Here is a 23,075-nt window from a genome sequence, read left to right as displayed (position 1 = left end):
GGGAGAGAGGGACAGAGAGAATAATACAGTGGATGCTTTACCAGTCTGGTGGATCTTGGGGTCTGGAGGGTGAAGTCTGAGCAGAAACTCTTCCGTTGTTTTAGCCGTTGAAAGGGATTGCTCACAGCTCAAATGCCCCACCTTCTTCAATAACATGTTTTCACTTTAATTACAGCCTAATTAATAATTTTTATTTCATAATTTGGTGTTCATGATTCTTATATTTTATCCTGGAAGAAAACAACTGTGACTAAGAGTGAAGGCCCTATTTAAAATCAGTGGAAAGCAAGATTAAAGCAGAAATTTAAGTTGAGCAAGACACAAATATAATTTGTCATTTGTCACAATCTCATTTGCAATCTTTGTATAGTTTTCATTTTATTTATTCTTTTTATTTTTAGAGAGATTTTTTGCTATAGGTCGTGTATGCTTGCTGGAGAGACAGAGAGACAGAAATCAAGAAATCACACTCCAGGGGGAATGACCATGCTGTAATCCCTTCTTCATTCTTCTCCTGGAATTTTGGGTGCACGTGCACACACATTCCTGTTGTGAGTTTTTTAAGCCGCCGAGAGTCTGGGATTTGGGTCATGGTTGACTATGTGGGAATCCAGCAACGTAACCATTACACCATTTGCTGATCCCTCTTTGTGTAGTTTTTAAAAAGTGCTTTATTGAGATATAACTTACGTACCATACGATTCACCTACTTAAAGTGTACATGTCAGTGGTTTTTAGCATTGTCATAGATATGTGTAACTATTACCACATTCAATTTTAAGATAGAGTTAAATAAAATATTTTAAAAAGTGGTGCTGGGGAACCAGCAGGTGGCGTAGTGGTTAAGACACTGGACACTCCCACTTGGCTGACCTTGGTTTGAGTCTCAGACCTGGTGGCTTGCTTTCTCACACTCTCTCTGGTCAAATTAAAATAAATGAATGAATTAAATAGATAAATAATTATTTTTTTTTAAAAAAAAGTCATGCTGTAGATTGTTGTAAACAGGGTTTTTAAAATTTTTTATTATGGGGTGTTTTAAATACATATGAAAATATAGAAAATAGTATAATGAACTCCTTTATGCCTGTCATCCAGTTTCAACATTTATCAACTCTCATTTGATCTTGTTCCATCTGGACCCTGTGCTATCTTTGCCTCTTGTCCTCACCCCCATATTGCTGTGAAGCTAATAGAAATAGCTCTCTAAGTTCTATTGTATGTAAGAAATAATTACATAAAGTGCTAAATATTTTGGTAAAATGACCAGTGGTCTCCTGATTTATCATGACTTATTATTTTAATATGGTAGTTTACTTAAACTGAAGCATGTTAATTTACATAATAAAAAGAAGATTGACATTTACAAAGGATTGTAGAATACAGTCTTGGTGCATCATCAGTTTTAATACCTATTTGATTTGGTTGTCCATGATTTCTGTTTCACTTGTCTAAAAATCAAGCAAAACCCAACCTCCTTTTAGAGAAAAAAAAATTTAAAGCAGTTTAATACACAATGTTATATTATAGTAATATAGGCTAGTCCTAGGTTCTGACTTTATTGTTTTCTTTTTTTAATCAGGTTACTTTATACTTGTTTAAAGAACTACCTTTGTATCTTTGGCGACCTTCTACCTCTGAGATAGCTGTGATTCGGGATTGGTTGTTGAGTTACAACCTGACAGAGGTGAAGAATAAACTGGCCTGTGTTATTCTAGAAGGTCTGAATTGGGGATTTACTGAACAGGTATGTGTACCTTTCCCTAGAAATTGGAAATTCTGTAGCATAAATATCAAGGAAGCATTTTCTCAAAACATTAACCTTTCAAATATCATACAAGGTCTTACAAATTCTTTTTAGCTCTGTTAGAGTTTAGAATCTTTTTTTTTTATTCTGTTTTGAAGATTAAACATCCTTTAATGATGATAAATGGTTTCATATTGAAAATTCTTCCCTTTATCTTTTGGCCACTTGTGTCTACAAATTCTTTTTGCTCTGTTAGAGTTTAGAATCTTTTTTTTTTTATTCTGTTTTGAAGATTAAACATCCTTTAATGATGATAAATGGTTTCATATTGAAAATTCTTCCCTTTATCTTTTGGCCACTTGTGTCTGTTGTTTTCTCTCTGTCTGGTAATTGTAGTTCCTTCTGATTATCTCTTCTTCCTCTGGTCTCTCTGTCTCCTGTATTTTGTCTTGCATGTCATCACCAGAGTTGTCCTCTGAAACACTGTGTGCATAGATCAAGAACTTGTATTCTACCTGGATTCTGATCCCAACTCTGATATGTCCTGGGTGAACCTGAGCAAGCTAGGCCTTACTTGTTCATCTGTAAACTTTGATATTAACAGGCTTACTTTGTAGGGTTGCTGTGAGAATCAACAAGTTAGGACTCATGAAATATTTAGGACAGTTCATTCCTAGCACATGCTGTGTGTTTACTGGTGTAGTTATTATTAATAATATGTTATTAAGGGTTGCTACATATCACATCTCCAAAGATGCCATGTCAAGTGATTTTGACTGTTAAAAAGCCTTTTCTGCTTTTTTATCATAGACCTTATTAGTTAGCTCCTTGATCAGAATATCAACATTTTAAGGGGAAAATGGTGGAGAACTCAGTCCTTGATAGTTGTCTGCCAGCTTTTTTTGCAGTAAGTCATTTAGTCCTTGAAGCTGCCTTGTGTGGTTTGTGTTAATGATGCCTGTTGTACAGATGAGGAGACTGAAGCCAGGTAGCTTTTCTCCTAGGGCATCTCTGTCTACCTGGGACTACCTGTGACTCATCTGGGTCTTCTCTCACTGAGGTGCTGGTGGGTGAAGATCACAGGGGCTCTTCTCCACCTTTACATTCTCCAACTTGTGAATGGAATCTCCAGTCTCCTCTTGCCCAAAGAGCTGCATGGAGACTCTCTTGTTAAAGTTAGGAAAATAATCTTCTATGAAAGGGTTAAAGAATGTATTTAAGTTATAAAGGAAGATTGTGTGGGAAATTCAATAGGCAACTTCAGGAGGAATGGATATCTTACCTGTGTTAAGTGTCTTTCTTATTTTCACTGATGTAGAATAAGAAATACAGACTTGATTTATTAATTATCTTCCTGTTTAACCATTTTTCTGGTTTGTGTGAGTTCTCTTAATTAATTTATTTTTAAAATAATTATTTATTAATTTTATTTATTTATTTATTTGGAGATGTTTTTGCTATAGGGTGCTTGTGCTCACCAGAAAGACAGAGAGAGAGAGAGACAGAGAGACAGAAAGTGAGAAATAACCCCCTAGAGGGGATGGCCACACCACAATCTTTTCTCCTCCATGCTCCTCTTGGGATCTTGGGCACGCACACACACGCACTTGCCATGAGCTTAAGCTGCCAGGCCCAGGACTTGAACTGCAGTTGACTACATGGTAGTCCAGCAACACAGCCATTATGCCAGCTGCTGGTCCCCATTACTTTAAATTAATTTGACCAGAGAAAGAGAGAATGAGCGAGAAAGTGAGAAAGCAAGCCACCAGGTCCAGGATTTGAACTGTGGTCAGCCATGTGGGAGTATCCAGCACCTTAACCACCATGCTACCTGCTGGTCCCCAAGTGCTCTAAATTTATAACTCAGTCTTTGTAGAGATTCTAGGGCAGGTTGATGGAATTTAAAGATAATTTTTTTTGACTTGAGTGGGGATAATTCAGATTCAGACCTATCTTGGCACAGTATAGTGACTCTTCAAAGAGTTCCAATTTTTCCTACTGTATTTTATAACTTCACTGTTAGGGATATGATTTTTAGAGAATTTAGCTTCTATATCCAGGCTTTTTTTTTTTTTTTTTTTTTTTTTTTTAACTATTCTGACTTATCTTTTCTTTCGAAGGTACAGAAAGAAAAAAATCAAGACAAAGGTGATATGCTTGATATATTTGTGATTATTTTTCTCTTTAAAAGGGTACCCTTCATCTGGATCAAGCAGTCCATGCTGAAGTAGCTTTAATGGTTCTTGAAGCTTATCAAAAGTACCTGGCACAGAAGCCATATGCTGGGCTGCTTTCTGAAAGTATGAAGCAGGTATTTTCTTCCTTTATGTATTGAGAACATACATTTTTATAAATAAACTGAACAGATGAAGTTACAGTACTGATTCTTAGATTTTCTAAGAACTTCTCTGGCAGTTTAAGATACAGGTTGAGCATTCCTAATCCAGAAATCGGAAATGCTCCAAAATCTGAAACATTTGAGTGTTGACATGAGGCACGAGTGGTAAATTTAATATTTGACCTTGTATGACAGGATGACAGGTACAGGCAAAAACGCTGCAATATGAAAGCAAACATAGATACCAGAGACAGTGTGGGAGGAGAGTGAGAGATGGCAGAAGGTAAGAGGGAATCAAGGATGAGAAAAAAAAAAAAAGACATTTAGGAAACAAGAAATGGAAAATTATTTGTTGATGATAACATGTATGTTGATGTGCTTGATTGAGCCAATATACAGTGTACTCTGGATGGAAAATCTCATTTTGTATATTGTAATGATGTACAGTGAATGAATGTAAATAAATAAATTAAAAAATATTATATAAAATTATCTTTAGGCTCTAATATGGCATGTATGAAACATAAATGAATTTCATGTGTAGACTTGGTTCCTGTCCCTAAAATATCTCATTATGTAGATATTCTAAAGTTGAAAAAGTTTGAAATCCGGGACCAGCAGATGGTGTAATGGTTACGTCGCTGGACTCCCACATAGTTGGCCGTGATTTGAGTCCCAGACCCTGCAGCTTAAAACTCAACACTGGGCCTGTGTGCATATATGCCCAAGATCCTGAGAGGAGAATGGAGGAGAAGGAATTGTGGCGTGGCCAACCTCTCTGGGTAGTGATTTCTCATCTCTGTCCCTCCAGCGAGCACACATGCCCTATAGCAAAAATCTCCATGGGTATTAAAATGGGTATCTATAGTTGAATAAAGATTTTTCTTTAAGAAGTAACCTTTGTATGACTTTTAATATTGCAGAATTTGAGTTGAGCTAGTGGTATACTAGAGTTCTCTTATAGTGGCTCAAGAGAAGTGATGGACTATTAAATTTTCAGGGATTTTGCAAGCCAGACTGTTAAACTGATGGTAACTTGGAATTGGCCATAGTGGAAGTTTTTACACAACCCAAATTGGAAAATACACTATAAATAAGGCTGCTTGCTATAATTATTAAGTTTAGTTACAGCACACCATTTGTTAAGTAACCACTTCTTAAAAAGTCTATTTTCTGTTTTACTTGAGCTAAGATCAGCTTCATAAAATGACTAGTAAGTTAGAGGAGATGATCAGCTGTGAGTGAGAAATTGTTGTAATGCAGTACAACAAGCATTAGTTGAAGACCAGTAAGTAGTATATTCTCTTTTGGGTGCAGAATCACCAAAGGATATGGGTGGATGTTTGTACTGATTTGCATATGACTAATGAGGTTTAACAAATCATTTTAGGTTTCATATTTGGCCAGTATTGTTCGATATGGAGAGACACCTGAGACCTCATTTAACCAATGGGCCTGGAATTTGATCTTGAGGTTAAAACTGCACAAAAATGATTATGGAATACAGCAAAATTGTCCAACTGTTCCCTTCTCCAGTACGGTGCCTGACATGACAGAGTCAGCCACGTTTCATCCTCTTTTGAAGGCTGTGAAAGCAGGCATGCCCATTGGGTGTTATCTGGCCTTATCTATGACGGCTGTGGGCCACAGGTACAGTGCTTGGTCTGAACTTGTAGGGTTGTTAAACTTGGTAGATAGTTCAAGAGTCTCATCTGTCACATTTCAAGATGGGAGTCCTCCATCAAACATTGAGGGGTAATTAGGGTTAAATAATAATCCCTTATTAATAGTTTATAGAGGGAAAATGTTGTCTAAATTCACATATGACAGATTTGTATTAGAAAATCACCTTTTGGCCACCTGATGACATGGTGGTTAAGATGGCGATGTCCCACATGGCCGACTGGAATTCGTACAGACCCGGAGGCTTGAGAAACACTCTGGGCACATGTGGTTGCATGTGTGCTTGTGTGCTGAAAATCCTGAAAGGAGAATGGAGGAGAAGGGATTGTGATGTGGCCATCCCACCCTTGAGCCAGGGGTGCTTTCTCCCTCTCAATCTGGTGAGCACACATACCCTCTAGCAAATTTTAAAAAATGAACAATCACCTTGTTACATTAAGAAGAGAGTTTTACCCATCACCTATCATGGAGTGTTCATGTCAGCAGAAGAAGATTCATACTGTCTTCTTCAGAATAATGATTAAATAAAAATAATTTATCTCCTGTAATTAATTTTACTAAAAAATGATGGCAGCCCATTCATTTTATACCTAGTGATAAAGTCTGTATTAGGAGTAAATCAGTGAATGCATAAATGAATTTTTAGTTGGTCAAAATTCATTAAAGTTCCTGTTCCCATGATGCTTTTTTTTTTTTTTTCAGAGGGATTTTTGCTATAGGGCATGTGTGCTCTCTATTTTGCTATAGGGCACGTGCACTTGACAGAAAGACAGAGAGAGACAGAGAGACAGAAATTGAGAAATCACCCCCTGGGGGGATGGCCAAGCTGTAATACCTTCTTCTCCATTCTCCTCTTGGGATCTTGGGCATGCACGTACATGCACCTGGCGTGAGTTTAAGTCACCAGATCTGGGAATCCAACTGTGGTTGACTACATGGGAGTCCAGCGACATAGCCATTATGCCAACTGCTGGTTCCCCCATAATGCATTTTTTAATAGCCTGTCCATTTTTCTAACACTTATTTGATCTATGATTTTTTAAAAAAGGTTTATTTATTTCTTCTTTGAGTGACAGAGAGAGAGAGAGAGACAGAGAGACAGAGAGAGAGAGACAGCACAGCATCCTCATTAGGGTCCAGACACCATGAATCATGTCCAGCCTTAGCCAGCACTGGATCATGGGCACACATATTTGTCCAGAGCACTCAGGGAGGTCTCCAGATGTGATCTACCCGCAACGTCAGCCCGCTGGGATCATTGCACCCAGTCTGTACGGGGAGACCTGGAATGCTCCCATGTGACTTCAGCATCGCAGAGTGTTATTTTATTATTGTGCCACCTCAATTTGCCTGAGATTTTGTCTTACAGCTAGATTCTCTGAAATCAGTCAAAGAAAAGGAAACTTTCATGCTAAATTAGCTTCAGATGAATCTTGACAGTTTATACTGACAAGCTGAACTCACTTTCAGATCTTTTTGCTATAATACTTTATGGTATATTGAGACAAAGAAGATCCCTGTGGTTCTTAGAAGAAATACTGAGAAACAAAAGGGGTGTGGCAAGGGCTCTGAACTAGACATTTGTAAACTGGGTTCTCATTTTGACCCTACCATAGGTAACTATGTGAAATTGGGTACAATACTACTTCATCACTTATAAAATGAAAATGTAGATAAACTTTTAAGTTCCTTTGTAATTCCAGAGTTCTGAATCTTGTAGCTCTGTGTGAAGATTGGGTATAAAAAATGAATTGGAGGTCTGAGCTAATCCTGATCCTATAGGCCGATAGCTCATTGTGGATCTATGAGCCTGATGCCTCGTGTGCCTTTTCCTTTTTTCACAGCATTGAGAAGTTCTGTGCAGAAGGCATCCCACTATTAGGAATTCTGGTCCAGTCGAGGCATTTGAGAACTGTGGTCCATGTCTTGGATAAGATTCTGCCTTTGTTCTATCCTTGCCAGTATTACCTTCTGAAGAATGAGCAGTAAGTATGCTTGGTCTATGGCCGGAGTATTTATGACTGTGTCTTCTGGGTACTCAAGTAAAATGATATTGACATAATACTTTTTGTTTGTTTGTTTGACTTGCCAAAGGGAGCATGCCCTTGCCAGAGAGAACAAGGAAGGGAAAGGGAGAAAACTGTGGGGTTTAGTCATGCTGCAGTTCCCTCTCCTCCATCTTTCCATTCCCTCAGGATTTTGGACATGCACACACCAGTGTGTTCCCTGGGCTGCTAAAAAGAACCTACGTTGAAACTGTGGTCAGCTGTGTGGGATCTTTCTTCCTTAACCACTAGGCAATAGGACTGCCCTGAATCATGTATTTTTTATGAGAGAGAAAATGTCTAAATTCCAGTTTAGAATCCAGGTTGATAAATAGTGATTCTGATAATGATTCCAGTTTTATTATCATGAAAGTTAGTTCCCCTCTCATTTAACTTCAACTGCTTTACTATAGCTTATTAGTATTTGAAAGAGCATATGTTCTATGAGACTCTGGTAATAGTGCATCTTGACACCAAGCAGCAAATGGCTTTGCCATTGTAATAAAGAAAACTACATTGTTCCAATTGTCTGCAGGTTGTGTAGTGCACTTTGCAAACAGGAGAGATAAGTGGGAAGATGGGAAGAGAACTGCCTGTCCATAAATTGAACATCTGGCTAGGCAGTCATGAAAAGTAACGAAAGGAGAGTTGAGGCCAATGTGGAGCAGCCCTTTGAGGTGGGAGATGTGTACTACATCCATGGGCGCAAGGGCGAAGTTGCAGTTTTCCTGCTGTGTGTGTTTTTAAGCAGTGACTTTCAAACTTGCCTAGTGATAACAATCACCTGCAGTTGAATGTGGATTCCCAAGCTCTTCCCTTGTAGATTCTACTTTAGTAGGACTATATTAGAGCCTGGAAACTTGCTTTTTTTCTAATTAACATTCTGGGCATAGGTAGGTTTGGAGACTAAATGATTTGGAAAACATGTCTGCTTTTATTAATTAATGAAAGGATTGTGGAGGCGATAGTGATGCTTTGGGTGTTTATTTCCTCTAATTCTCTTTGACTCATATGTGTTTGTGTGTCTTATTCATTACACTTCTGCAGGTAGACAGAATTCCTTTTAAACCTCATTAAATGTGAAAACTTTATTCTGAAATTTTTGGTGATTTATTAGAATCCCCAAATAGCAATTTGGTCTTAAAAAATGGTACCACATTAATATCTTCCTGTTTCCTCATAAGTAATTGGCCACTAGAAATTCAGCTGACTCCAGATTGGAAGGTAAAGTGTGTCATCCTGTGTGTCTGGCAGGTTTTTGTCGCACCTTCTCCTGTTCCTACACCTGGACAGCGGCGTGCCTCAGGGTGTCACGCAGCAGGTCACCCACAAGGTGGCACAGCACCTGACGGGAGCCAGCAATGGGGACAATGTGAAGCTTCTCAACAGCATGATTCAGGTCAGGGCTCTTGAAGCCCCTTACATACACCCAACCAGTACCCTCTAGTGTTAGTACATGTGTGGTTTGGGTATTTGAAGGCACTTGGCACGGTGCTTTTGGACAAGAAGCAGACTTGGGCTTTGAAGTTGGGGTGGAGAGTTTTTTGTGACTGTTTAAAAATGAGAGACTGGTTATTACCTCTCATGTCACATGTGCCTTTTCTCCACAGGCACACATATCTGTAAGCACTCAGCCCAATGAAGTGGGTCCTGTTGCCGTGCTGGAGTTCTGGGTGCAGGCTCTTATAAGCCAACATCTTTGGTACCGAGAACAGCCCATCCTCTTCCTCATGGACAACTTGTGTAAAACAGCTTTTCAGCTGATGCAGGAAGATTGTGTGCAGAAATTACTGTACCAGCAACATAAGGTAAACTGGTTGGAGAATTTATCTTTCAGTTATTGGTTAGATAGTGGTTTTCTGAAAAGGTTTCTCCAAAGGCATGGTTCTCAGTTCTACTCCGTGGCCATTGCCGTTTTTAAAGCTTTACCTTAATGGTGTTGCATTGTCATAGTTTACTAGTGGAGATCTCAAGTCAAAGGAGGGGACCCTCCTCCAAAGAGTCCCATTGATTAAATATGCCTGTACGTTGCTGTTGGTCTACTTATTCTTGAATTCTGTGTCTTATCAGAATCTTCCATTGTAGTAAGACATTGCTGATATTTTTGAAAAGGTCAATGAGATGATTAATTTTCTAAAGCCTCCTCTCTCTTTTTCATGCCTTCTCCTCGTGTAGAATGCTTTGGGGTACCACTGTGACCGGAGTCTTCTCTCTTCTTTGGTGAGCTGGATTGTGGCAGGCAATATCACTCCTTCCTTTGTGGAGGGTGTGGCTACACCCACTCAGGTAGGGAATCCATGGAGAGGACCATTTGTTATCTTATGATCTTTGATACTGTTATTATCCTTACTAAATTACTCATACTCTAAAATAATGTTTACTTAGTACCTGCTAAGTGGAAATATACCTTCAAATTTAATCTTCACAGTAGCCCTCTACTGAAGTCATGCTGTTGCCATTCCTATTTTACAGAAGAGTCAGGTGAGGTTTAGTGGAGGTGAGTAGCTGGCTCAGCATCAAACAGCCCTTGGTCAGAGTCCAGTTGGCCTGATTGCAGAGCCTGCCCAGCAGCATGGCAATTAGGTTAAGGGTTGGCCCTGGAGCTACATGGCTTAGGTTTCAGTCTTAGATCTACCATTTGTTTGCTCTGTGCTTTGGGCAGCTTGCTTACTTTCTGTCCTCAGTTTCCTCAGTTGTCAAATGTGAATGATGATTGTACCTGTATGTGAAGCACCTGTGAGTGCTTAGCACATAACCTAGGCTTACCGAGTGTTGGCCATTGATCTTATTGTTGTCATAATCATCAATAGCATTATTTTCATTATTATTATTACTACCTATCTGACTGTAAAATTATGTCTGTTTCAGCAGTTGAACGAGTAACATCTGTTATCCTCTGATTAGTCTCACTTCCTGCTCTTCCTCATACCTCTTGTGATCGTTCTGAAACCCAGACACAACCCTGGCTTTCTCACCTCTGATTCCCCCTTGCTGGTTCTCTTACCAGGCTTGCCTTCCTGTCTGACTCTCCACAGAACCTTCTGTAACAAAGCTTATAGCCCTGACTCTGCCCACTTTACTTTGTTGTTACTTAATTGCCAGGCTCAGCTACTCCTGTAGGTGGAAAACTTCTTAAGGTCAGAGCCCTTGCTGTCCCCCTTTCTGTCCATCATACATACAGAGCTTGTCCAGTAAATATAGTTGAGCGAATTAACATGCTGTACTAAAGTAACCTTTCCAAAGGAATTTAACATTTCCTTATGATCTTTCTTGTTTTTCTTTTTTTGAGAGGTTTTTGCTATAGGGCCTGTGCGCTCACCAGAAAGAGACAGAGAGACAGAAAGCGAGAAATCCCCCCCCACCCCATGGGGGGTGGGATGGCCACGCCACAATCCCTTCTCCTCCATTCTCCTCTCGGGATCTTGGGCACGCACATGCACCCGGTGTGAGTTTAAGCCACCCGGTCTGGGACTGGAACCGCAGTTGGCTACATGGGAGTTCAGCGACATAGTCATTATGCTAACTGCTAGTCTCTCTTATGATCTTTTTTATTTAAATTTATAGTGTGACAAGAATGTAGATATTAAAAATATGTTAATTTGGGAAACTATATTTGTTGACTGAGATAAATGATAGAAAAGACTTTAATTAGTGGAATATCAGAACGTATTTTGTCAGTGGCCTTAACTGCCCATTCTTCCCTTTCCCTGTCAATTGTAGGTCTGGTTTGCTTGGACAGTACTGAACATGGAGTCCATCTTTGAAGAAGACTCCCAGCTCCGAAGAGTTGTTGAAGGGGAATTGGTTATAAACACTGCTTTTACTCCTGATCAAGCTCTGAAGGTGCAAATAGCAGTTCTGCATTTGAGTGGGAGAAGGTGGCTTATTCTTCAGTGTTGCTGGATTCACCTTAGCTTTTGAACTTCTGTGTCATCTTTTGTTGTGGTTGGAAAGAACATGACACAGATGAATATTTAAAACTGTGTAACTGTGGTGTATACCTGCTTCCCAAGATTCATTTAACAACTGGAGTCACAGCCCAGTGATGGAGAGCTGTGTTCTTTGCATGTGTGAAGGACAATTTTTAGTGTTTACAAGTAGCTTCTACTTTTTCCTGCATGAATCAGGGGCCCCTGGAGAACTTGTTACAAATCAGATTCCTGGACCCCAGCTTCTGAGATTCTGAGTCTTGGGTCTGAAGTAAGACCAAGAATTTATTTTTAAAAATCCCTTAGCTTATTCTTAGGCTCACTAAAGTGGGAGAAAGACTGGAATAAACCTTTAGATTGCAGGACTTTCTGTTTAAGATCCAATATTACAGACTTTGCTTTTAGGTTTCATAGCCTGTCAAGGAATTTATCATTCTTGTAAGTTCTTTTAAAATCTAAATTTTCAAAAGATTGAGAAAGTTCAATAGATTTACTTACTTTTGATGTTCACATTATTCTACTCCCTTGGACTATAGTGTTGTAAAGGCAAAGGAATTTCAGATATTGAAATGGGGTCAAACTACATGACTCTGAAGACCCGTTCCAGTTCTGGGTTCTGTGAAATGTTTTGGTAGCAAAAAAGCTGCCTCACATGTCTTGCTATGAAGGGGGTTAAAGTGTTAGCTAGTGGGTTGGAGAAGTGAGTTCTACCTGACTTCTTTTTTTCTTGCTAAATTGAAAGCAAAATGTTCGATGTCTCATTTGGATCTCTTAGAGCAAACTGTTTGTGATTGTGTTCCTTTTGTGCTTGCTCAAAGCCCCTCCTCTCTCATAGAAAGCCCAGGCCCAGCTGAAGCTCCCCATCGTCCCATCCCTTCAGAGGCTGCTGATTTATCGTTGGGCTCACCAGGCTCTGGTCACCCCATCTGATCACCCTCTTCTGCCACTCATTTGGCAGAAGTTCTTCCTCCTGTATCTTCACCGTCCAGGACCACAATATGGGTATGGAATCCAGTATTATAGTAGATTTCTGTGAATCCATTCCTTATTCTTATACTGTGAGTGTGAGTTTAAACCATTTTTTGGGTGACCTCTGCCTAGGAATCTCCCTCCTTCTCTGTTTAGCATTTATTAGATTAGTTGTTCTTCCAATTTCAAGTGTCTTGCAGCAGTTGATCTTTACTGTCCTCTGTGCCCAGTGTGGTGAATGAAGACAGCACACCAGAGTTGGGCAAGGTCTAGCATAAAACCTCTGGAGATGCAAATGGAGACAAACTACTACAAACTGAGGCTGCTAGAGTGACTGTCGTGGTATGAGTGAGGGGACCTTGTGATAATAGTATGGGCATGAACAAAAAGCCAGGCCTTGTCTGGCAGCCCTTGGGATATGCTTGGAAGTGTCCTACACCTCCACTAGATGTGAAGGTACTTTGACCAGCCAGACCTGTTCACTGTTACCGTCCATTGTTCTCTAGCTCCCGCCTCAGCCCTAGCTCTCCCAGTTCCTTAACTCACTCTTTTAAAACATATAGATGCTGAGTCTCTATCACTTCTGTTTTCTGTCACTTCCCAAGTTCTTCAAGAGCAGAGGCCATCTTGAGTCTGTTCTCTTAAGTGAGACAATGTCTTGTGTCTATGTAGTTTTTCATTCTTTTTAAAACTACTTTTATATACATCTCACTGGATCCTTAAAGTAACTTTTGAGGTAGAAATGATAGTTATTAATGTAATGGTGTATATATGCAGCCATAATAAATTGCCTTGCTAATTGATTGATATTTTGTGCCAGATAGAAAGAGCACCTTGTCTGGAAAGGTTATAGATTTGTTCTTGTATTTTTTAAGGTTACCCATAGATGGTTGTATTGGAAGAAGGTTTTTTCAGAGTCCTGCTCATATCAATTTGCTGAAAGAATTGAAGAGGCGTCTGACCGAGGTGGCTGATTTCCACCACGCTGCAAGCAAGGCCCTCCGTGTTCCAGCAGAGGGCAGCGAAGGACTGCCAGAGAGCCAAGCTGGCAGTCCTCGTTACCTGACTTCACCAGAACTGCATGCAGAACTTGTGAGGTGAGCACGGCTATTTAGCTCTGGTTATTTTGTGCTTTTTGCAGCAGATACGGTGCTAAAGTAGTTAGTTGAGATGCTATTATATTAACCCTTCCAGATAAAATATGGAAGATGATCTTGATATAAGTTTGCATCTTTAAAGTGTTTTTCTTTTGTGTTCTTTAAGAGAAGTGTATCAGCAATTTGGATGTACCTCTGTGAAATGACTGGAGTTGAGTGATAAATCGGAAGGCTGATTCTTTAGATAAACATGGAAAGAAACCAAAACCAAAACCAAAACCAATTTAAAGTCCATTAGAATAGGGTGTTTTTATTTTATTTATTTATTTTTTATTATAAGAAATCAATGAGTAAGGCAGGGCTCTTTAAATGTGGTTCCTAGAACCTCCACGGGATTTAGGGATCCATGGGGGGCATTTAATAATTTCACAAAATTACTTACAGAACCAGGCACAATATTTATATCACCCCAAAGGTTAAGAATGCTAAAGTAAGTTTGAATTCATTTCTCACTATTCCTTCATCTTTCATTTGTAAGTTTGATTTAAACCATTTATTAGTCTTATAAATAATACTTAATAAAAATGCCTCTTAATAATAATCCTAGGGGCCAGCAGGTGGCATGGTGGTTAAGGGTGCTGGACTCCCACGTGACTGACCGTGGTTCGAGTCCTGGACCTGGCGGCTTTCTCTCTCTCTCTCCTCTCTCTCTCTCACACACACTCTGTCCCTCTCTGGTCAAATTAAAATAAATAAATAAAGTTAAATATTATTAAAAAAAACCCTAAAGACAAAATATGAGGGTGTATCAAAAAGTTCCTTGAAAAATGTGATTAAAGTACAAGTTTATTTTGGTACAAAAAAATTAAAAAAAATTTTTTTTTTCTTTTTAGAGAGATTTTTTTTTTTTCCTCTAGGGCACATTTGCTTGCTAGAGAGAGAGACAGACAGACAGACAGAAAGTGAGAAATCACTCCCCAAGAGGGATGGCCACACTGCAGTCCCTTCTCCATTCTCCTCAGGATTTTGGGCATGCACACACATGTGCCTGGTGTGAGTTTTAAATTGCGGTTGACTACTTGGTAGCCCAGTGATGCAATCATTATGCCATCTGCTGGTCCCACAAAAAATTTTTTGACATCTATGCATAGTTTTTTCATAACATACTTTTTCTAGGAACTTTGAGGAGACCTCTTGTAGCTTGTTTAAGGAAACTCAGTATTTCATCTGGCATTGAGGCTTCAGTCTTGCTTAACTTTAAGCCCTTAGGGCTCTTTTTTAGTCTTCAGAATGATTTCTCCTTTATCTTGCTTGGTTGAAAGAATTTTTAACCAGGCTTAACCAGCGAAAGGTATTCTCTTTGAACCTTTTATATCAGCCAAAAAAGCCTTTGATATTTGTTCTGTCTCTTTTAAATCCCCCTTCCTGTGGTGTGTTTATAAAGTATCTCCCTGAACCAAAAGCTGAAAGAGAGAACTACATACCACCTTCTTCCCTTTAAGAATCTCAAAGCCCTGTCCACGTCTGTCTTCCTAGACAGACTCTAGTAGAGGTGAAGGAGGTAATTTTCTACCTGATTGAGCAAAGCAGAGCTATGCCACTTCCCGGTTCCCTACCCATTAGTGTATTGCTGACTACTCCAGTACTGTTGTTGTAGGAAACTCTTGAAATACCAGCGGTCATAGCTAGATGGATTATGTTTCTTATAAAAGCAAAGCAAAACAAAATAAAAATAAAGGAAACATCATTATGTATTTTTTAAAGTTTTTATTGGAAAATTGAATTTGTTTTTAAACCCGTCTTTGTTTTATTTCTTATCAGAGCAGGGTGCACACTTACTACATTTTGTTTATGATTTCTCGAGGCAAGAGATAATTATTGAGCCTAACACTGGCAAGTTCTTCCAATGCTTAAGTTTGAAATTATTTAAAAAAAAAATTGCCAGAGGGTGCACATAGTTGCTAGAGAGAGACAGAGAGAGAGAGTGAGAAAGTATCCCCCCATGGGAGATGGCCTTGCTGACATCTCTTCTTTCTTTCTTTCTTCCTCCTCTTTGGATTTTGGGTGTTCATGCACATGTGCTAGGCATACTTCTCAAGTTGCTGGGTCTGGGATTCAAACTGTGTGTTTAGCCATGTGGAATCTGGCTACCTCAGCCACTATACCATGGAGCCAGCCAACTTTTTTTAAAGTTCATTTTTTTTCTTTTGTGAGTGAGAGAGCTGGAGACAGAGAAACAGTTACAGGTACCCCCAACAGGGTCCTGAATGCCACATTCAACCCTCAGCCTCGTCCAACCTTGGATCATGGGCGTGTACATACTCAGCATGTTCAGGGAGATCTCTGAAACCTTCCCATGTGGGTTAGCTTTGCAGAATCTTGTGTTACCTCTGTGCTACTGTTCAACCCCATAAAATGGCTTTTTAATCATTTTTTTTTTGAAAGGCAGAAAACGTGCTTGAGTCTTAATTTCACTTTTCCAAGCACTAAAGTTCTCTGTGACTAAATTGCCCAGGAAAGAAAAGCTGCAAATTTAGATCCTGCATCTGTGGTAAAATCACCTTTCCAGTTATTTTTTCTGTGTATTATATTTAATCTGTCTTTAATGATGGAGTTCTTGGGGTGAATCTGTGGCCTACTGTTGAAGGGAGCCAGATCCTATGTGGTCAGCTGCACAGTTTGAGTTTTGGGCAAGGTAGCTTGAGAAACACACTGGTTATATGTGCATCTGTGTCCCAAATCCCAATGGCATAGAGAACTAGAGAAGTGCTTGTGATATGACCACACCCCACTGGGGGTTGCTCTTTCCCCCTCTCTGTATTTGTCTCTTTCTGATGAGCATAGGTACCCTTTCACAAATTAAAATAATTAAAAAAAATTATTTGTTTATTTAATTCCACTTGTTATTATTACTTTTTAAAAATTTGACCAGAGAGAGACAGAGAAAGAGAAAGGGAAAGCTAGAAAGTAAGCCGTCAGGTCTGGGACTCGAACTGTGGTTTGCCATGTGGGAATCCAGTGCCTTTAACTACCACGCCACCTACCATCCCCAAATTCAAATAATTTTTAAAAATGAAGTTCTCAGCACCTGTTCTTTGGTTTTAGCAATTACTGCTCATATTTGACTGATTCGTGTTGTATCTCCCTTGCTGAACCAGAAGTTTCCTGGGAGCGTTGGTGGTTGTTGAACATGCATTCTGTATTATGAGCACCTTTACTCTTATGTTCCAGTGCTGGAGTTCCTAGAGATGTGAGAAAATTAATTTGTCTGCATATCTTTTTATATTTTATGTAATTGTGTTTTTGTCTTTTAGGCTCTTCAATGTATATATATTATGGCTAGAAGATGAGAATTTTCAAAAAGGAGACACCTATATCCCTTCTCTACCAAAGCATTATGATATTCACAGGCTAGCAAAAGTGATGCAGAATCAGCAGGTGAAACTATGGCATTGTCTTTTTTAGAATATCTGAATGTAATTCGAGTTAGTCATATTTGTAGTCTAATTAAGTAAAACCACTTTTTGATACGGAAATGGTTAGTTATCGGAATGGTCATTGTTTCTGTGGATTTTGTCAGGGTATGGGTACTTGTATTAAAGTGATAGTCCCTTTTGAATCTCTAGCCCCACCATGGTCTCATCTGAAGACTTAAAGCTTGCTCTAGGACTTTATACAAACTCAGAAGCATAGCCTTCCTCTGACTATTTGTGTCTCTTCCCTCTCATGAGTAGTTATTGACTATCTTCTAAGTGCCAATTATTTAAGATCAAAGACACAAAATTTTTCTTATTTTAAATTGTCAACAGCTGAACATTTTTAAGCATTCATTTCTGTTCTCCTGAAAAATGCAGCATAAGCTTTATAAGGATCTACACATTGTATAGGATGATCATTACACAGGGTAGATAAGGCACTCGCCTTTGTTTGACTTTGAAGAGGCTTACTTGTTGGTGTGTCATTATTTCTGGTTGTCCTTTTGGGGCCCCTTGATTCTAGTCTTCACATGTCATAAGTTGTTCTTTCCTTGACATGTAAAGAAGTCTCATCCTCTTTCAGGCCAAAACTTCTAATTTCAGTTTCCTCTAAGCTTCTGTAGCCATCTTGGGAAAAAGGTGGGGAAGGGAAAGGTAGAACTATACATAACTCTTGGTTTCCAATTCCTTTTTCTATTTGCCCCAACACCAGGATGGGTCTTAAGAACCTCTAAGACTTGAGATTATCATTTAGATTCTTAAACCTTCCTACTTTCACATTGTATGTAGTTTTTTCATTTCCAATAGGTGTTTTTCACTTTCTTTTCCTCTCTCTTTTTTCTTCTTCTCTTCCTCCCATGAGTATTTAGTGGATATCTTTTCTGTGTCATGTATTAAATACCAAAGACATAGAAATAAATCTGATCCAGTCCTCACCTTCAAAGAACTTATTGTCAAATGGAACACAAAATGATTACATCTTGTCATCAAGACTGTGGGGATGGAATGCACACAGAAGAATAGCTCCTGATTCAGACTGGGGTAGGAGTGATGACCTTGGAGCTGAGCCTAGAAGGACAGATGGGAGTTGGCCAGATTGAAAGACTAAGCATGTTGATGGGGAGTGGCTGAGAGGAGGTTAAGTAGAAGTACCAGTTGTGTAAAAGCAGGGTGGATGAGAGAGGGTATAGCATGTTTGAAAGGCACAAGATAGAGCACAGCAGCCGATGGAGTAGATGAAACCAGAGAGATGAATAAAGGTGAAATTACCAAGGACCATGTATGCCTTCCTAAAGAATTAGGATTTTAGGGACCAGCAGTTGGCATAATGGCTATGTCACTGGACTCCCATGTAGTCAACCGCGGTTCGAGTCCCAGACCTGGTGGCTTAAACTCACGCCGGGCGCGTGTGCGTGTGTGCCCAAGATCCTGAGAGGAGAATGGAGGAGAAGGGATTGTGGCGTGGCCATTCCCCCGGAGAGTGATTTCTCTCTTTCTATCTCTCTGTCTCTTTCTGTCTTTCTGGCAAGCACACGCGCCCTATAGCAAAAACCTCTCCAAAAAAAAGAAAAAAAAAGAATTAGGATTTTATTCTGAAGTCTTTATTTGGGGTCTGTTGAAATAGCAGAAATGATTAAGTAAATACATGGACGAATTAAAACTATATTGAGGAAGAATCAGTAGGATTTAGTGATTGATGAGGAATATTGGGAGAGGAAGTACCCGAAGGGCTTCAGAGAAGGCTCTTTGTCCCACTTGGTGCAGAGGGAACTATGGATCTAGAATTCAGTGATAATAAAATCCATATTTTTAAAAGTTTATTTCTTTTATGAGTGAGAGAGACACAGAGATATTACCCCCACCAGGGTTCTGATGGTTTGATACATCCCCAGTCCCAGCCAGTCCTGGATCACAAGCACGTATGGGCCCAGTGTACTTAGCGAGGTCTCTAGATTTCAACTGGGAACTCCCCTGTGTGGGTTAGTTTGTGCAGCCTTGCTTTTATCACTGCATCACCCTTCAGCCTCTGATGGTAGTACAATATTTCATAAAGGGGCAGAACGTGGGATATGGAGAAGTAAGAACATATAAGGCACAGAGAAATCTGGCTGAAAGTGTAGGGCAGAAAAATAGCATGAATAAATATGAGGTTATGGTGTCCTCAACTCCTTTGAGTATAGTTCAATGTCTTTTCTTTATATTCTACACCTCAAGACCGTCTTCAAGGCTTTGTATATAGTAGGTACTTGGTCAGTATTTTTGAAAACTAACCTGACGGGACCAGCAGGTGGCATAGTGGTTAAGGTACTGGTCAAGCACATGGAAAGATTATTGGGCCTAATTTAGAACACTTAAAATTAGAAAAAATGAACATCATCATCCATAAAACCATAGTCCATATTTGATCTTTTCTGTTACTATTTGAAGTAGTTTTAGTGTTCACTGATATTAGACTCTTTGTTATTAAAGAAGTCCACCATTCTAATATGTAGTGATCATTAAAGTGAAATAAGTATAGTCCAGAATATGTAAGACAGCCTGTAGGAGTGTGGGAAAAGGATTCTAGATAGATACTCTTTCTTTTTCTTTTTTTAGAGAGGTTTTTGCTACAGGGCGTGTGTGTTTGCCGGAAAGAGAGAGACAGAGAGAGACAGAGAGACAGAAAGTGAGAAGTCAACCCCCAGGGAAGATGGCCACACCGCAGTCCCTTCTTCATTCTCCTCTTGTCTCGGGATCTTGGGCATGCACGCACACGTGCCCAGCGTGAGTTTAAGCCACCGAGTCCGGGACTTGAACTGTGGTTGACTGTATGGGAGTCCAGCAACATTGCCATTATGCCAACTGCTGGACCCCAACACTCTATTTCTACTTTTTGCTCTTTTTGTTTATTTATTTATTTTACTTGTTGTTATGAAAAAATTCCATCATATAGAAAAGTAGGCAGAACTTTATACTGAGATGCCCCTTTGTCCCTTACCCCCATGTTCCATGTGTCTATTTTTTTTTTTTTTGAGAGGTTTTTACTATAGGGCACATGCGCTCGCCAGACAGAGACAGAGAGACAGAAAGCGAGAAATCACCCCCCAGGGGGGATGGCCACGCCGCAATCCCTTCTCCTCCATTCTCCTCTCAGGATCTTGGGCACACACGCACACGCGCCCGGTGTGAGTTTCAAGCCACTGGGTCCGGGACTCGAACCGTGGTCGACTACGTAGGAGTTCAGTGACATAGCCATTACGCCAACTGCTGGTCCCCCATGTGTCTAATTTAATTGATAGCCCATCCAGTCCCTCTACCATATTATCTTAGAGCTAAGTTCAAAGATCGTTTGATAGATGAAGGTAAGGATTAAAAAAATATATAACTCAATGGTATATACATCTGGAAAATATTAATTTATAATTTTTCAGTATGAAATATCTAGTCAGTGTTCAAATTTTCAGTTATTTCATGAAAGTCATAAATGTTTTGATCTATTTTTATAGTTTATTTGGATCAGTTTATTTGTGATTGTTTGATAAGTCTTATAAAATGCTTTTTTAATTGCAATTTATTTGTTGAAGAAATTGGGTAATTAGTTTGTCCATAGTTTCCCCACAGTCTGGATTTTGTTGATTGTATCTTCGTGGTGTAGTTTAACATGATTTTCTGGCCCTCATATTTCTTGTAAATAGAAATTTGTACTTAGAGGCTTGATCTAATTCAGATTCTGTTACTTCTAATATTTACATTTTTTCTCTCTGAAATGCTCTGTTTTTAATCTTATAGTATGCATAACTTACTAGCTCATTAATATATAAACATGCATTTAGTAGAGTATTACAGTTACTGTTTTTCCTAATCATGGTATATAATCAGAAAAAGTTTTGTAACTACAGCAGAGATTGCTAGAGTAGCCATTTAAATGCAGTTCATCCTAATGCTGGAGACTTTGGAGTGGACCATCTCATGTTGAAACTTGCTTAAATACATAGTTTTTATATGTGAATATATTATTAATTAGTCAATGTTAAAGTGCTATGGTCCCATTCCAGGATCTGTGGATGGAGTACTTGAACATGGAACGCATATATCATGAATTTCAGGAAACTGTTGGTCTGTGGACACAAGCCAAGCTTGAGTTCCATTCTGTGTCCTGCAGTTTGTCAGGGCAGCTGGACTTCACTGATCCTTCACTGGGTGAGTTTTGTGATCATTAGTTCCTTTGAATGAGTGAATGATTGAATCAGAAACATTGAGGGTTAAGGTTTGCCCACTTTATCCCTCCAGTGAGAATTGCTTTATGGGAGTTCATTGTTAACTTATCTACTTAGAGTTAGGTTAGGCTATGAGTGAGAGAAAACTCTAAAACACTAATGGCTTAAATAAGATAGAGATTTTTTTCCCTCCTCACATAGGAGACATTTGGAAGCAGGCAATTTCTATCAGTAGGTAGCTTCCGAACCCCTGGAAGCCTTTAAAGACCCTGTTTAGGACCAGCAGTGTAATGGCTATGTCACTGCACTCTCATGTAGTTGACCATGGCTCAAGTCCCAGATCCGGTGGCTTAAACTCACACTGGATGCATGTGCATGAGCGCCGAAGATCCCGAGAGGAGAATGGAGGAGAAGGAATTGTGGTGTGGCCATCTTCCCCCCGGGGAGGGGGGATGATTTCTCGCTTTCTGTCTCTCTGTCTCTCTCTGTCTTTCTGGTGAGTGCACACACCCTGTAACAAAAAACTCTCCCCCAAAAAAGCCAAAAAAAGACCCCTGTTCCCCCATTTTGCTGTCTTCCTCTTCTTCAGGTTGCATCTTCTTCGATTCAAGATGGCTGCTGAGCTTAAGCCATTTACACTTACAGACCAGTCTAGTGATAAGTGTCTCCCCCCCCCCTTTTTTTTTTATAGAATTACTTTATTTAACTTTGTTTATGTATATATGTATGTATTTTTATGTAACTAGAGAAGGACAGAGTTAGAGAGGGAGAGAGGGAAAGTGAGAAAGAAAGTCACCAGGTCTGGGACTTGAACCATGGTCGACCATGGAGGAGTTCAGCACCCTTAACTACCACACAACCTGCTGGCCCCAGTATCTCCCTCTTTTAAGGGCTCTTTCAGGAAGCTTCTCTCAGTTATTCTGATATACCTTATTGGCCTAAACCGAAACACATGGCTCTATACCTAGCAGAGAAAAAGGCTAGAAAGTGACTAAATATGCTCCTGATTCATTTTTTTCTGTTATGTTTTAAGGAGACTTATTGGCCTAACCCGAAGCACATGGCTCTATACCTAGCAGAGAAAAAGGCTAGAAAGTGACTAAATATGCTCCTGATTCATTTTTTTCTGTGATGCTTTAAGGAGACTTTTAAAAAAATACTTATTTAATTTTACTTATTATTATTATATTTTAATTTTTTTCTCTTTAAATTTATTTATTTTTTACATTAATTCGCTATACATCATTACAACATACAGATGAATTTTCCATCCAAAATACACTGTGTATTGGCTCAATCAAGCACATCGACATACATGGTATTGTCAATAAATAATTTTCCATTTTTTGTTTCCTGTATGTTTTTTTCCCCATCCTTGATTCCCTATCTCTCACCCTCTGCCATCTCCCACTCTTCTCCCACACTGTCTCTGGTATCTGTTTGCTTTCTATACTGTTTTTCCCCCACATTTTATTGAATCACTAAAGATCTTAATTAATCTAAATATTTTCATAGCGAGCACAGCTGATATATACATTTCCATGAACACAAGTCTAACTTTAGGCATCCTATAAAGTAGCACCTAGCTGGGGCTA

The 23,075-nt window shown here is 39.3% G+C and overlaps 1 protein-coding gene across 1 annotated transcript in view; it reads left to right on the top strand.

Annotated features, from left to right (window-relative positions):
* Window positions 1-23,075, top strand: part of EPG5 (ectopic P-granules 5 autophagy tethering factor) — a 135,772-nt gene that overhangs the window by 41,060 nt on the left and 71,637 nt on the right. Inside the window, exons 14-25 of the mRNA XM_006144408.3 lie at window positions 1,583-1,747; window positions 3,939-4,058; window positions 5,476-5,735; window positions 7,613-7,753; window positions 9,068-9,212; window positions 9,424-9,621; window positions 9,989-10,099; window positions 11,534-11,656; window positions 12,578-12,744; window positions 13,587-13,808; window positions 17,123-17,246; window positions 21,319-21,463. Of these exons, the coding sequence (XP_006144470.1) occupies window positions 1,583-1,747; window positions 3,939-4,058; window positions 5,476-5,735; window positions 7,613-7,753; window positions 9,068-9,212; window positions 9,424-9,621; window positions 9,989-10,099; window positions 11,534-11,656; window positions 12,578-12,744; window positions 13,587-13,808; window positions 17,123-17,246; window positions 21,319-21,463 (1,921 nt within the window). The remainder of the gene's footprint in view (window positions 1-1,582; window positions 1,748-3,938; window positions 4,059-5,475; window positions 5,736-7,612; window positions 7,754-9,067; window positions 9,213-9,423; window positions 9,622-9,988; window positions 10,100-11,533; window positions 11,657-12,577; window positions 12,745-13,586; window positions 13,809-17,122; window positions 17,247-21,318; window positions 21,464-23,075) is intronic.

The sequence above is a fragment of the Tupaia chinensis genome, unplaced genomic scaffold (genome assembly GCF_000334495.1).
Source record: "Tupaia chinensis unplaced genomic scaffold, TupChi_1.0 Scaffold000119_1, whole genome shotgun sequence".
NCBI lineage: Eukaryota > Metazoa > Chordata > Mammalia > Scandentia > Tupaiidae > Tupaia > Tupaia belangeri.
Note: the sequence above shows the minus strand (reverse complement) of the source record. Positions and strands in the feature narration are given on the sequence as shown.